At 38.0% G+C, this 16,203-nt stretch overlaps 1 protein-coding gene across 6 annotated transcripts in view; it reads right to left on the bottom strand.

Annotated features, from left to right (window-relative positions):
- TTBK2 (tau tubulin kinase 2) overlaps positions 1-16,203 on the bottom strand; it is a 63,210-nt gene that overhangs the window by 15,944 nt on the left and 31,063 nt on the right. For all 6 annotated transcript variants that reach the window (XM_034417747.2, XM_034417744.2, XM_087882255.1 and 3 more), the window contains 8 exons: positions 13,657-13,761; positions 8,527-8,592; positions 7,462-7,554; positions 7,182-7,307; positions 5,678-5,835; positions 3,742-3,955; positions 2,428-2,639; positions 238-805 (listed from right to left, as the gene is read on the bottom strand). In XM_034417747.2, the coding sequence (XP_034273638.2) occupies positions 238-805; positions 2,428-2,639; positions 3,742-3,955; positions 5,678-5,835; positions 7,182-7,307; positions 7,462-7,554; positions 8,527-8,592; positions 13,657-13,761 (1,542 nt within the window). The remainder of the gene's footprint in view (positions 1-237; positions 806-2,427; positions 2,640-3,741; positions 3,956-5,677; positions 5,836-7,181; positions 7,308-7,461; positions 7,555-8,526; positions 8,593-13,656; positions 13,762-16,203) is intronic.

Consider the following 16,203-nt stretch of genomic DNA (forward strand, 5'->3'; position numbering starts at 1 on the left):
TGGTGTATACAATAATAAAATCAGGTGCAAGAGTTCTGGGCATTGCAAAAACATGTTTTTACCAAAGTATTTGGAAAATATAAAAATGTTACGAACATTTTCACCCTCTTTTCAAAGACTTAAAGCAGATTATCATCTCTAATCAGTGCTTTGATTGTAATACAAAGGCCATGTTTTCAGTCAGCAATTTCTTAATTTGCCTGAACTACAACAGACTCTGGCTGTTAGTTTACTTACTGGAGTAAGAGCCCCTTCTGCTTGTGCCTCCATTAGGCTTGTAGGTGTGACGGCAAGAGCATGGCCAGCAATTCCAACTGGGAGTTCTAGTTGATCTGTAAACTGTTCAGAAGCTGCAATTCCACAACATTCAGCGCCTAAATTAAGTGCTGCTCCATCAGGTGTATGCTTGGTTTGAAGTCCAGGTTTATCCTCTTGGGGAGACTCTTCAAAATCCTGGAGTACCTCAGGTTCTTCATCAGAAGGACTTCCAGTTGTTTTATGCCCTGTAGCACAATTAGTTCTGAAATCCTGAAGGTCCTGCTCTTTATCAACAATCACCCATTCCTTAGAGTCTACCTCCTGCTGGCAAGAATTCAAATTGACAGCGACATATCCGTTGCTAACACCACCATCACCCTGTTCTGGAGAAGGACCTGACACCAGCTTGGAAGCTTCAGGCAGATACTCTTCATCATAATGCCAGACATGTTCCTGACAGGAAGAAGCTGCGGGAGCACGTGTTTTCTGAGAAGCTAGAATTACAGGTTCTTTGCCGCTATTAAGATCTCTTTTCTTTTTTTCCATGCTAGGGAATGATAAAAGAAAAAAATGATATATCAATGTATTTGAGCAATATAAAGCAGAATCCACAGGACATTATATAAATAAACATATTTTCAAAAAACTTGAAGTTTTAGAAAAAGTTAGGTGGTCCAGTTATCCATGGAAATAAAATACATACTATGCTATTTGCCATGAAAAATAGTTTCTTGCATTCATGTTTTGGAGGACATTTCTGTGTATTTTAAGTATTTATTTATTTATTTAGCATATGGCATATCATAATATATATATATATATATATATAAACATTTCACAGATTAGTAAAACACGATAAAATACAAATGTAAAAATAACAATGTCTAAACTATCTAACCACTGAAGGGCAGCATCATTTATATTAAAAAATCAGATATCAGACCGGTATATGTCCTCAGTTTACAGCCAGTCACTATGTGATCTACAGTTTGACGTGGGAACCTGCAGTCACACTTAGGGGAGGGTACCAGTGGTGGGTTGCCCCTGGTTCTCAAGAACCAGTAGTAAAACAGGCAGGAGGCTCTGCCCACTGACCCCGATGTCATCAGGAAGTTTCTGCGCACACTCGTGCACGAAGCAAAGCGTGCGTGCGCGGTCCCGTTGTGAACCAGTAGTAAAGGTAAGTAGAACCCATCTCTGGAGGGTACTATGCCCCATTTATACAGAGCGTCCCGGAGACACTGTATGAGGTGTGAATTCTATTCAGGATTGTCCATTGCTGACATGATAGTTCAAAGCCTGGCACTTTTTTTGGAGGTCATTTATATGTCTTCTATTTCTGGACGTTCGGCGACCCATTGCAAAATAGCAGGCTGGCTTTTTATATCAACAAAATACTTTTTTCATTTCTTATCATCTATATTTTCATTATCCACCACTTGACTAGAATAAAACTGCCATGAAGGTGTATATGTAAATCTATGTATCAGTGGTGAAATCTAAAATTTGTTACTACCGGTTCTGTGGGCGTGGCTTGGTGGTAGGGGTAATGTGACTGGATAGGCGTGGCCAATTTTTTTTTTTTTTACTTTTAAAATCATTTTTTCTACAACCTCTTCGGCGAAGAGGTTGTAAAAAAATGCTTTCAAAAGGCTCTGACGATCCCAGCTGAGTTGCCTGATCAGCAGAGGCTTTTTTTCTTTTAAAACCTCTGACAATCCAAGCTGAGTTGCCTGATCATCAGAGGTATTTAAAAGAAAAAAAAGCCTCTGCCGATCAGGCAACTCAGCTGGGATCGTCGAACTCTTTTAAAAGCATTTTTTCGGCCAAAGAAGTTGTAGAAAAAATGCTTTTAAAAGTAAAAAAAAAAGCCCCTGATGATTGTACGGCTCATCTGAGCAGGGGGAGTGGGCAGGGATTTTTGCTACTGGTTCTCCGAACCACCCGCCTCCATCACTATCGGATCGGGCGATCCGGTCCAAACCAGGAGCATTTCACCCCTGCTATGTATGCATATTACTAATTACTAATTAGAATTACTAATTCTAATTAGTTACTGCAGATATTCTAATTAAACAACAGTGGAGAATTATATACATACACACCCATAGACAAAACCAAACCAAATAGCTGCAAAGGAAAATCTGCCTAAAACAAACCATTACCTACCATATTTCCAAAAATTTATCTGCATCTGGCTTTGACTCCAAAGTCAGGCGCTTCTCCAGTTCAAAACTGTGGATTGATCGTAACTTTCGTACCAGAGGAACATCCCGATCTGGCTGTGTGGTCTCTGAACGGACTCTAATTGGAGAACCAAGGCTTGGTGCAGTAAACATTCCATTCATTGGCCCATGACTGTTTTCTTCTTCTGTAGTAGCCTATAAAGGAGTGTCACAATATAAAAAATAAATTAACATAAGGATAACATCCCAATCTTATCAAAATACTTGAATGTAAGATAATTTTTATACAAAGTATTTTCCAAATGTGATTTTAAAAACAGTTCTGGCACGCTCCCTCTATTTAAAAATCAGTTATTACAAAATTGTCTGAAGGTTTTAGAAACACGATTTAACATAAACAGCTATTTTATATCAAGTTTGACCACTAGCTCATCTAACTACAGTAGATCTGTTCACCCAATTTTCATGAGCTCATGTAGCCTCCTTAGCTTCCTACTCCTAAATTTCCTTCCTGTACCTATTTTCTTCAAACATTCTACTTTTTGTTGCTCTAACCTGCTACATTTCATTATCATTGTAATTCCCATTTTCTCTCATTCTTAAATGAGCTGGGTGACCCTGGGCCAGTCACTCTCTCTCAGCCCTGGGAAACAGACAAGGCTAACCACTCCTGAAAACCTTGCCAGGAAAAGTGCAAGAACATTTCCAAGCAGTCTCTGCAGTCTTTGAGAATCAGACATGACTGAACAGCAGTCGTGTGTGTGTGTGTGTGTGTGTGTCAACTCTCCCCTCATGTTGCATCTGATCTGTTTGGGTGTTATTTACCAGGCATTAGTCGAGCACTACTGTACTTCTAGTGAGATATGCACTGATATTAAAATTCTTAACTGATTAGCACTATAAACAGTAGGGAGAAGGGACCAAGACTATTAGCACTACATGAAGACAAAGCCATTTCATTGTCTTAAGAAATTCATTGAAACATTCAAAATTTTTAGAAACAGATCAATATTATTCTATTTAGTTTCAGCAGCACTGTTAACAACTAGAAATGAAACCTTCCTTCCTTCCTTCCTTCCTTCCTTCCTTCCTTCCTTCCTTCCTTCCTTCCTATCTAGCTATCTAGCTATCTATCTCACATCAGGGACAAATTAAATGGTTTTGTTCATCATACTCAGTTTATTCATTTTCCATGGATACCTGATTAGTCATTGCTGGAAAAATAAGATGTACTGTATATTTACATGTTAATGTGAGAAAAAGTAAATGTTATCATTTATTCAACTGCAATACTTACTTTATGTATGCCCAATTTAATCTTATTCCTATTAGCATCCATTTCTTCCCACACATCCTTTTCCTGAAGACGATGTCCAGGGGACTCTGGTAACTTTTCTGGTGAGATTCCAATAGGGATACCATTCTCACCATCACTGAGTTGTTCATCGGGAAATACTTCATCTGTATTCTCTCGTAATAAATCTCCTGGTATTGGCGTAGCATTGGCAATTCTATGTATAAAAAAGTGAAAATTAATACTAAAGATGTCCCAAGTTTTTTTCTAAACTGACATTTTCCTCTCTGCCTTAGATGACAGGATGCAGAGTTATGGCTCTTATTCATCCTCTTCTAAAAGAGGAAGAATTGGCTTCATAAGGAAAGCAGTCGTTAATCGGGTCTACCAGGAATTCAAGACATGGTATTAAACATCTCCAAGAAGTCTATTTTTCATGCACACCTACAGTCAGACACACAGAAATCTCAAGAACAATTTTGTTATGCATATGCAGAATTGTCTAGAACCGTGATGGCGAATCTATGGCATGCGTGCCACAGGTGGCACGTAGAGCCGTCTCTGCGGGCATGCGAGCCGTTGCCCAGCTCAGTTCCACTGCACATGTGTGGGCACTTCCCACCGGCCAGCTGATTTTCCGGTCTCTGGCACAGGGGCGGGGTGCATGTGGGAGGCGCACACACATACGTGGGGGTTCACACGTGCATGGGTGGGGGGCGGGGGGGTTGTGCGCGCATGTGCGGAGGAGCACACGGGGGCATTGCATTATGGGTGTGGGCACGTGCAACCCCCCCATGCTTCCCCCACTTTTGGCACACGACAGCAGAAAGGTTAGCCATCTCTGGTGTAGAAGATCAACTGATCAACAAACTATAATGTCTTTAAATCAACAAACTATAACATCTATAATTAGATGTCATCCTATATGCCAGCAGATATAATCTCAATAACAGGAAGATGCAAACACAAATACTTCTAATCCACTACGGTGGACAATATATCAAGATCTACCTAAGATCTGTAGGTCTTGCAAAAATGCATTATATGATGCTTTTCCCAATTTTTGAATTATATTTTTATGTAAACTGCAAGCTTCTAAAGACCTCAGAGATCTAGTTCTGATACTATCTGGCCTATCACTTCACCTGTGTTGTCTCTTTGTTTGTTAGAAGGTCAATACTATGTGACCTTCTTAAGTACTAATTTGGAAAACAATAAATAGACATTCATTTTAATCAAACCAAAAAGATTAGAAGGATTGTAGAAAGTAAAATTTTAAATGCATCTTGAAATTTAGAAATTCCATAGTAGCTTCAGTAATGCTAAAACAATCTTCCCTAACTTCCAGGTTTCCATTTGCTTATGAAGGTATCATAATTTACAGCTAGCATGCTACCCCATTAAGATAAGGAACAGGAGAGGTGATACTATTCCATCACTTTTGCCTCTAGTTTCCGCCACCATGTAATAACCATTAGAATGAATTGTGTAATAAAGATTGCTTGTTTTGAATTTCTTCCCAATTACATCATGCCATCTGAACTGTTTTCAACCTGGCTATATTATAAATGAATATTTCCTGACACCGCTGGAAGACAGCAATTTGGAGACAACCCTTTTCTTCCAAAAGACATAGATAATCTTCTATCATCTTAGTCAAAGTGATCAAATGCAAGTTATTACAAGACACCATTCTAAATATCTGACACAGAATATTGAATCTGGATCCATCAATTAATCTTGAGATGCATGAACTTAATCTTAAATGTTTGATCTTAACATGAGGTTGATAATCTTATTTAAGTGGTTAAGATTTGTCAGCATTTTATTATGAAGGAGTATCTGTTTCCATAATAATTGCAATCCTATCATCCATGAAGAAGCACTGATAACTTGAAATGCTAATTCATTTAACATCCAAAGAAATGATTCAAAATACCCTATAGCAGCTGGGGTCAGTCGAGTATGCAGTTGAGGAGTAGTGGAAGTGGTGGTAGTAGTGAGAGAACCATCAGCCCCACTTTTTTCCCAGTCAAACAGATCACTCTCTGTCACCCCAAAATTCTTCATACTGTTATCAAAAACGGACATGAGAAGCTATAAAAACAAAGAAAGGAATTACATTTAGTGTCAATTATTTTTTCAAACAACTTTTTGAAAATTCTGTTCTGACATTGTCTGAAAGTAGACCTTTATACCAGGGGTGGGTTCTAAAATTTTTTTACTACCGGTTCTGTGGGCATGGCTTATTTTGTGGGCGTGGCTTGATGGTCATGTGACAATTATTTAGGATTTAGCAGAGGTATTGGTCTACCAGGCTTTTAACTGCTTGCAGAGCTGTACCGATCTACCCATTTATTTTTTGCAGGCAGTGATCTACCCATTTATTTTTGCAGGCACTGATCTACTCATGTATTTTTGCAGGCACTGGTCTACTCATTTGTTTTCTTTTAACACTGATCAGCTGTAGGGCAGCCCTTTGAAGCCCCGCGGCAAGAGTTTAAACAGTTTTTTCCACTCTAGCCATCAGCTGGGGCTCGGGAGGCAGCAACAGATTGGGGGTGGGGCCAAATAAAAGGTAAGAATAACGCGGGGGGTGGGGGGTGGGGGGCAGAACCGGTTCGGTGAAGTCATATTGTCACTGCTACTGGCTCGGGAGAACCAGGCCGAACCGGGAGGAACCCACCACTGCTTTATACCCGATCTTCATAGTATATTTATTATTAGATAACATTAAACATTACTATTATTCTTCTATCCAACACATAGCCTCACCTATAAATTTCTTGACACTGCTTGTAAGAATTCTAGCTACTGCATGTCCAGGTTAATAGGAGGAGGATAAGAGATTTAAATATCCTGTGAGTATCACGAATATAACAGGATCTTAAAATAATTTTCCTCCAAGAGAAAAAATAACCTAAACTGAATTTATAAGAAAATAGTTATGTGCTACTATTTTTACCCCTTTTCACCCTCTGTCTACCTGCTTCAACAGGTAGCCAAGTCCATGCTATTATAATGACATGTAAGACAGCAACTCAATACTAGGAAAGTAACTCAGTTTTTTACATTTGAGATTTACTTATGATAATATACATTTTGCCTGGATTATTGATTATAGATTTATTCTATGATTTTGAGGTGGTAAGCCTCTCAAAGCAAAAAAAATTAAAATATTAAATAGAAATATAAAAATTGAAACTAATTAAATAGAAATATAAAAATAGAAAGCCAATATTCAAATTAAAATAAGGCCAACAAGGAATGGCAGACACTTTTAATATAACATGAATTTAACATGGTTTTAACAAAATGTAGATTGGAACATATAAAATCCTCAAAGCAAGCAATGAAAGCTTACTAAATAGTTATATTTAATCAATATAACTAAAATATTAAGAAAGAAAGAAGATTTGCAAGTCATAGCACAGAAGTCATACCTGGTAGTCAGGTTTAGTAAAATAGTCTAAAGAAGAAATGTGGTCTAGAAAGATGTTAAATTCTTGAGGAAGATGTTTCAGCATCAGACGGTGATCATACCTCTCTTTTATAGAGCCTACTTGCTCCTAGAAGCAGACAAGGATTAAGTCATTCACCATATGAAATTCTAATGAAAATAACTTATCATGTATGCTACTAAATAACAAATTATCAGATATCTTAAATTAAATCTCACTGTTAATCCTCAAGATATCTCAATTGCTATATTTCTGAACAAACCTTGTCTTTAATTTTCCTCCAGGGCAGTTGTCCAACAACGAACTCCACCAACATGTAAAACAAAGACCAAAGATCATCATGACGTCCCATCTCCTATAGAAAAAAAAGAAAACTGCATGTTGATCTTCTGTATTTTGCACTCCTATCTAATATAATCCAATGTCAGAATACCAAACTGTATCAACAGAAATATTGCTTATTTCAATATGTGACTAATGATACACATAAATAAAATTTTAATGCCACTCCACTAATAGTAACAAGCTATGCAAAGAGGGAATTCATCAGGCCTGACTGAGAAGAAAAACAAGATAGTTATCTCTGTGATTCTTTGAATAAACCTGTTTATTTCTTTCAGTACAGGATAATGGATCAGAAATGAAAGAAAAGAAAAACCTGATCTAATTGAAATGAGACTGGATCAGTATCTCACAACTGATAGACTGAATTGTTAATTCCATTTGCTCAGACCCAGATAGTATTGAGACACTGGTACAATAGAGGTACTAGAAGAAATTTTGTAGATTTCAAGAGAATTCACTAAAACAGGTTCCCCTTTAAATACCCTTTTTGGCCATGGACCATGACCACAGACCCCCAAGACTTAAGATTTAAATCATAACATTTCTTCAAGCCTTCATGGCCCCCCTGTGATGACATCATGGCTCCCCAGAGGTCCGCGCACCACATGTTGAGAATCACTGCTCTACTGGATCTCCAGTATATTTCCCACACTGATGCTGAGTTCAGAGTATCCTGACAAATCTCTTTTTTAATTTTTTAAATTTATTTTTATTTTTAATTTATATATTTATTTATAAACACATAAACACACATTGCAAAATATATTCAATTTATGCACCTTTAACTAGCAAAGATCCATCTAAACTTGTTAATGAACTATGGATTTCAGCATAAAATATGGCAATAGTCGGACAAATTCAGGACATGTCAGGTTTTTATATAGCATCCTTAAAAATACAGAAAAGGGAGGAATTATGACAGACACTTCATGCATAATTTTCAGTTTTAAATATTCAGGTTAATGTAAATGGTCATACTCACTCTATTTCTGTGAGCATTGACTGATGCATACCGCACTGTACCTCTAAAACCAGCAACAGCTCGGGGCTATTAATTTAAGAAGAGAAAGAAAAAAAAGAGTCCGTTTTCCAGAGTAAGTCAGTAAATATTGACTATTTATAAAAAAACTGATACAAACAATTTTGATCATCTACTTTGGAGTTTTCCCTCTGCTGATAATGCACTTCTTTAACATACTTTAATGATTCTGTTACAAGGTAGTCCTTAACATATGACCATAATGGAGCCTGCCCATTACAGTTATATGTTGTAATGATTGTAAAATGTTACAACCTTTTTTGCAGCATTTGTTAAGTGAACAGGCACCCATGGTGGTCATTAAATGAATGCTGTGGTCATTAAGCAAACGCCACAATCGTTAAGGGAACTAATGGTTCACTGTAGGCATGGTTTTGTCAAAACTCGGAAGTGCCATTTTTAGCAAGACCACCATAAAACACAGGTTACCATGGGACACTGCAAATGGCAATAAATGCATTCATGTTGCCGAGTGCCCAAAATCCAGTCACATGACTGGGGGTGGGGAACTGACCGTAAGAACTTTAATTTTGGGTTGTAAGTTCCCTTTTTCAAATTGGTATAACTTTGAAGAGTTGCTAAGCCATCAGTGAACGACTACCTCTAATATAAGTTGGATTTAAGAAGACAAAGATACATATCTTAATCACATTTTAAGTAACTTACAAAAAAAATTACTTAATCAGATGTTATTTTACTGTTTTGCCACTTTTCTTTTTTTACACAGCAAAGTCAAGCATTATGGCATCTTATGTATCAAATCTATTACCAGGAGATCAGCAGGGTGAGGTCTGATACAGAGGTGACAAAAACCCTCAACAGAATAGCTCCCAGGTGGCCTTTCCCTGTCTGCCAGTACCAGGGGTTTCTAGGTTTACTGAGGAGCTCTGGAGATGGAGCTCCAAAACAGACATCTAAAATGACCCTGGCAAAGTCAATCCGAATGGGCATGCATAAGAGATCAAATTTAGGCCTACACAATGTAGTAGTGTTTTTCAACCTAGGCATTTTTTAGAACATGGACTTTAACTCCCAGGGTTGGGAATTCTGGGAGTTGAAACCCATACATCTCAGAGTTGCCAAGGTTGATAAACACTGGAATACAATATTTATCCATTCTGAAGATAAACATTTTGCACTGGCAGTTTTGCCTGCCACAGCCAATCACACTTTTAATCAGGGTTACATTGAGCAGAGTAGTTTGTTTATTTTTGAAAAGTATACACAATACACATCAAAATTTCCACAGTTACAAAGGTAAATAAAATAAAAGCACAATATTGCAAAATTATGTTTATATTGCTTCATTCTAATCAAAAGCTTGCTATAATTGCTTGAAGATTTGGCAGACAAAAGCCGATACTCAAAAACATTTAACAGCAACAGCATTTAAGACTCACAGTGCTTTACAGCCCTCGCTAAGCAGTTTACAGTGTCAGCATATTGCCCCCAACAATCTGGGTCCTCATTTTACTGATCTCGGAAGGTTGGAAGGCTGAGTCAACCTTGAGCCGATGACGCTCGAATTGCTGAACTGCTGGCAGCTGACAATCAGCAGAAGTAGCCTGCAATACTGCATTCTAACCACTGCGCAACCACAGCTCAACTTAACATCTTAAAATGCAAACTGGGCTTCCAGTTAAGCATCCATTGCATCACAAACTCCACAACTGGCAATTTTTTTCCAAACTGTTTGACACTTCCACCCACAAAACCTTAATGGTTGGGAGCCAGAATTGATGGGAGGCTCACTGTGGGCAATTGTAATAATTTTTTTAAAAAATATTTAAGAATATTATACCATAGGACATTATTATTAACACTTCTTTAAAAAACTTTAATTATTAGTTGATAATACTATATATTAACAAAACAGTAATACTGTATAATCTAATATAGCAACTCTTGAGTGGCATCAACTTTTCAATTCATAACTGGGATTAATACTTGTATTAAATCTTAAAAAGCAACAGTTACAAATATTTTTATGGAACAGGAGTCATGAATAAAAACATTAGTAGTAATAAATAGCACCCAATCTCATGACCAAGAGGCAATTAAAAAACAGTGCAGGTTGCTTATCTTTAAAAAAACAAACACTTTTTAGCAGCTTTCTAAACACCAGTAGGGAAAGGTCTGCTCAGACATTGCGGGGTGGCAACTGACAGATCCATTCTTATATGGTTTCTAAGATGCCAGTCTCTAATCAATGGCACTTGTTGCAAGCCCATCCTAACAGATCTTTTTGGGAGAAGGAAGTGCTCCAGTTATTCAGGTCCAAATGATAGTAAGCCACATAAACTAAAGCTCTTTGGGGTACTCAATCATTTTGAAGAATGCAAAAGGTGTCTTGAAACTAAAATGTTTTGAGAATTGTTTATCTACATCAATTTTGAAACATAGTCAATTAAAGAAACCTTTATTTATCCAAATGAACAAACTTAATGAAACATTTATTTTTTATTTTTATTTTTATTTTATTTTTTATTTGATTTATATGCCGCCCTTCTCCGGAGACTCAGGGCGGCTTACAATGCGTTAAGCAATAGCCTTCATACTTTTGTATATTTATACAAAGTCAGCTTATTGCCCCCACAAACTGGGTCCTCATTTAACCTACCTTAGAAAGGATGGAAGGCTGAGTCAACCTTGAGCCTGGTAAGATTCGAACCTGCAGAAATTGCAGGCAGCTGTGTTAATTACAGGGTGCATTAAACCACTGTACTACCAAGGCTCCTATGTGGTCAGTTTTATTCTGAAATCCTCGGAAAAGGCTGAAAACAAAGGATTCTTGAAGCATAAATTTTGGGAGCTCTAGCCCTAACCCTGCCAAAAATGAAACCTGGTCCAGCGTATATAAAAGCCCTTTTTAATGTCCATTATATTTATTTTAGAGCACAGTATTAGTAATCGTTAATCTCAATTAAATTGATGACCATTTCCAATCATCTGAATCAATCAGTTCAATAACTGTTTCTACTGTTTTATTTTTTCCCTTTCATCTTCTACCTAACAGTTTGCCTGTCAAATGAAAAGAAACTTTAATGTTTCTTCTCAGAGAAATTCAGGGATATTTTGCAACTTTTGAGTTAACATTTGTCAAAGATTCTGGTAAAGATGGCATGGAATTAACTGAAGCATATTCACAACTGAAGCATATTCACTGTATTCACAATAGAATTTGTAGCTGGTGAAAGTCAGAATCCAAATTCTTGTCTGGAAGACTGTCAAGATATTGGAAGATGTTGCTCCCTAATAAAAGTCACTAGAGAATATCTCAAAGTCACTTCAAATCTTTAACCATGGAAGGAAAGGAAGAATCTGAATTAATTTTTACATATTCCCTTCATTCTTAGAAATAACTACCCGGTTTCCCTGAAAATAAGACATCCCCTGATAATAAGCCCAATCAGGCTTTTGAGCGCATGCGCTAAAATAAGCCTCCCCCCCAAAAAAAAATTTAAATGCAGAGCTGGAAATCAGGTAAAACAGCAAGAGGAGCCCCATCTTGTTCCATGCATCCCAAAATAATAAGGCCTCCCCGAAAATAAGGTCAAGCACTTATTTCGGGGTTAAAAAATATATAAGACAGGGTCATATTTTCGGGGAAACTTGGTAAATAAGTTCTTATTAGAACTATTTATTTATTCATTCATTCATTCATTCATTCATTCATTCATTCATTCATTCATTTTCCAAGCCACCAAGCTCAATCAAATGACTCTCCAGTGAAGTATGCAGAGATATTTGATTCAGTTCTGAGAGCTGGATTTAGAACTATGTGATTCACTCTGGAAGTATGGTAGTCCTATTTGACATGGCCCCCAGAATGGGCAATATTTTCCAACATGGTTGGACCAAGACAAAACTTATTTCTTTCAAGGCAGTCAGCATGTTCCTCCTCCCTGACCCCCAAAAGAATAACCTAATCTAAATATCTGTGCACACATACTCCAACCGTCCAAAAGAACTAGGCAGAGCAGATAGTCAGGTCACAGGTGGCTAATCCAGGGGTGAAGTGCTCCCAGTTCGAACTGGATCACACGATCTGGTAGCGATGGAGGCGGGTGGTTCAGAGAACTGGTAGCAAAAATCCCTGCCCCCCCCATGCCCAGCTGAGCCGCACAATCATCAGAGGCTTTTTTTTTTTTACTTTTAAAAGCATTTTTTCTACAACCTCTTCAGCTGAAAAAATGCTTTTAAAAGTAAAAAAAAAAAGCCTCTGATGATCGCGCGGCTCAGCTGGGATCATCAAAGGCTTTTAAAAGAAAAAAACCCTTTTTTTCTTTTAAATGCCTCTGACGAGCCAAGCTTAGTTACCTGATCGGCAGAGACTTTTTTTCTTTTAAATGCCTCTAAGGATCAGGCAACTCAGCTTGGATCATCAGAGGCATTTAAAAGAAAAAAAGGGGTTTTTTTTCTTTTAAATGCCTCTGACGATCCAAGCTGAGTTGCCTGATCATCAGAGGCATTTAAAAAAAAAAGTCTCTGCCAATCAGGCAACTCAGCTGGGATCGTCAGAGCCTTTTGAAAGCATTTTTTTTACAATTCTTCGCCGAAGAGGTTGTAGAAAAAATGGTTTTAAAAGTAAAAAAAAAAAAATTGGCCACGCCCACCATCACATTACCCCATCACCACCAAGCCACGCCCACAGAACCGGTAGTAACAAATTTTAGATTTCACCACTTGGCTAACTTCATGCTGCAAAGAACCCTATCCATTTCCTTGGTATTCACAAACTGAAATGAATGCTAGAATCTTGTAAGACCAGTACCAATTTTGCTTTAAAACCCCATGTAATAAAAATACATGTATTTGTATTTATCATGTGAAATCTGTTTCTCCTCCTAAACAAAGTATTCAGAAGCTAAGGTTTGATAATACCTCAGGATAAAATTAGAATATGATTACATTTTTTTTCTTTACAGTACTGGCAAAATTATATACTATAAACTTGATTTTTTCCAAAATCATCCTGAAAAATGTATTCATTAAATAATTCACATTATTACTCACATTATCACACTTAATTAGGTATTATTTATTTTTGAAACTTTGATTAAAATTTCTTACTGGTCTGACATCTCCACATGAGTTTGTAAACTGACGTGCCAAGCCAAAATCCAGCATATAACACTTCCTCCAAGTACTAGGAAAGCGTCCCATAGCAAAATTAGACTAAAAAGGAAAAAAAAAAGTTTAGAATGTACAGATGAAACAATATAACATCAGCTTTCATTTCATATATTTTAATTATACCTATTTAGAAAAATAGTAGGTGAATTGATTTGATATTGAAATCACAAATTATTATTGTTGCTTCTGTATTATAACTGCTATTGTTATTTAGAAGGAAAGCTCACTGATTAGAAAGAATAGTTAGTCCTCTATTATACAGAGAAAATTGTGTAATATTGAATCTAGAATTTCCTCCCAGCTTGAGGAAAAGTGAGAGTGATCTATTGAAAGGGTTACAACATTTATCTATCCTCATGGGATCCAAAGACAAAGGCTAGAAAGAATTTTCAGTTGCTTCCGTGGAAGGAGATATTTCCTTTTCCAGTATCAGAATGGCAAGCCAGAAATCATTCAGTAGAAGATTTTTTTTTTAGAAAGGTTGAAAATAAAGGAGAGTTACGATATCCTACCATTTATCTTGGGGGAGATCATAGAGAAGTTTTTCTCTCTTCTCTCAGAATCTTTGTTCCCAATAGCACAATCAGCACAGAAGGAAGTGATACACATAGTACAATAATTTCATAAATTTATTAGACAACTCATGACCAGTTGGGTCATCCTTCGAGAGATATTTCCTTAGCAGATTCCTTAATGCCTTCAAAAATTACAGGACGTCTAATGTTCTGCTTTCATTGGAAAACATTTAGAGATGTATGTGCCTTGACAATAGCCCATGCTGAACAGCACAGTCAACAATCAGCACCGAAATTTTTTACCACATTTCTATTATGCCATAAACCGTTTTATGATCATTTTTGTCATAAAATGGTTTATAAAATTTGCCAAATTTCAATTCCACAGGAATCTTGAGTCCTGGATTTTGGACATATTCTCTAAATTAGCTCATTTGAGGTACCTTGGTTTAAAAATAGTTGCCCTATGATGCATCATTTCACCTAGTTAAAGGGTGCAGGAACAAGAGTTTTAATATAGACTGAATCAAAGCTTGAATACAATTGTCCCCCTCATAAATTTCTCAGTTCCACCACAGCTAATTAGAGATACACATCAACATGATTTCTCCAACTGCTCCAATGTAAGCAGATAAGTTATCTAAATTAGTAATTAGATTTATGAAAAATTGCCTTGGAGCTTTTTCAGAAAGGTTTTCAATGAAGAAAAGAGAAGCAGCAGGCAAAACAACAGTAAACAAACTGGCAATCTATACCATGGAAAGGCTCTACATACACATCCCCAACACAGTTGTTCCTGCTTACACGCAGAGATCCTTTTTTGATTTCCTATTTTATAACTTAAAAGTGTTAGACTTTGACCAGCATCAGTCTTGTCAAGGATATAGCTATAATTTAGAAGTCAATTTGGGAAAGTGTCCAGCTGTCCTTGGACAATTCTTGATGATGAAAGTTCATGTCCTGACTCTTGGCCTTCTTATCCATCAGCACATTGCAATAGTCCAATTGTGAGATGACCAGAACTTGAGTGATTGAGCATAGGGACTCCTGATCCATGAAAGGCCACAGCTGGCACACAACACGAAGTTGCACAAAGACTCTTCTAGCCACAACTGCCATCTGCTCATCAAACAGTTTAGGAGAACCCCCAAGTTGCACAATGGGTCTGTCTGGAGCAGAGCGACACCATCCAAAACTAAAGATGTTAAGGTCCCAGAAGCTGCAGCTCTACACCCAAAGCTACTCAGTCTCAGAGACCAGGGGTTGGGGACCCCTGCCCTAATGGCTCACTTGTCATGCGCATGTCTCAAACTTTCTATAATAGGGTCTTAGAATTGGGACAAAAGAGCGGATAAACCCCTGCCTACCGTGTTTCCCCGAAAATAAGACAGGGTCTTATTTTCTTTTGACCCCCAAAATATGGCCTTGGCCTTATTATCGGGGGTCTTATCCTTAAATCTCGGCAGGCCAGATTCGGTGAGCTGGACTCGGGAGAAGAAGAGAGAGAGGAGGCCTGCAAGAGAGCTCACATTACTGTCTTCCCGGGCGGCGGCAGCGTGTTCAGCTCCCCAAATCTGGCTTGCCGATCTCGGCCAGTGAGGGGGAGTGGCAGGTGGGGAGGGGTGGGGCAGCAGAGAAGCGAGATGCATCGAGTGGGACGCCTCCTGTTCTTCCTCCTTCCCTTCTCCGGCTTCTGTTCATTGGTTGGCTAAGTCGGACGCTGGAGCCCTGGAGACTCTGGCATCCCGGCATCAGCATCGTCTTGGTGGTGGCTGCCTTCTCCCACCCCCCCTTTCCACCGCCCGAGCATTTAACCCGGATGGTGGGTTCATCGGAGCAGCCCCCTCGCCGCCCCCCCTCCCCCTAAGCCACTCTGTTTCCCGCTTGCCAATAGCAGATTATAGAGAAAAAAGAGAGAGAGACAGACAGAACGGGGAGGGACTTGGCTGTCAGCACCCATGCCAATTAA

Source organism: Pantherophis guttatus, chromosome 1, assembly GCF_059756535.1.
Source record: "Pantherophis guttatus breed Tessera chromosome 1, ASM5975653v1, whole genome shotgun sequence".
In the NCBI taxonomy this organism is placed as follows: domain Eukaryota; kingdom Metazoa; phylum Chordata; class Lepidosauria; order Squamata; family Colubridae; genus Pantherophis; species Pantherophis guttatus.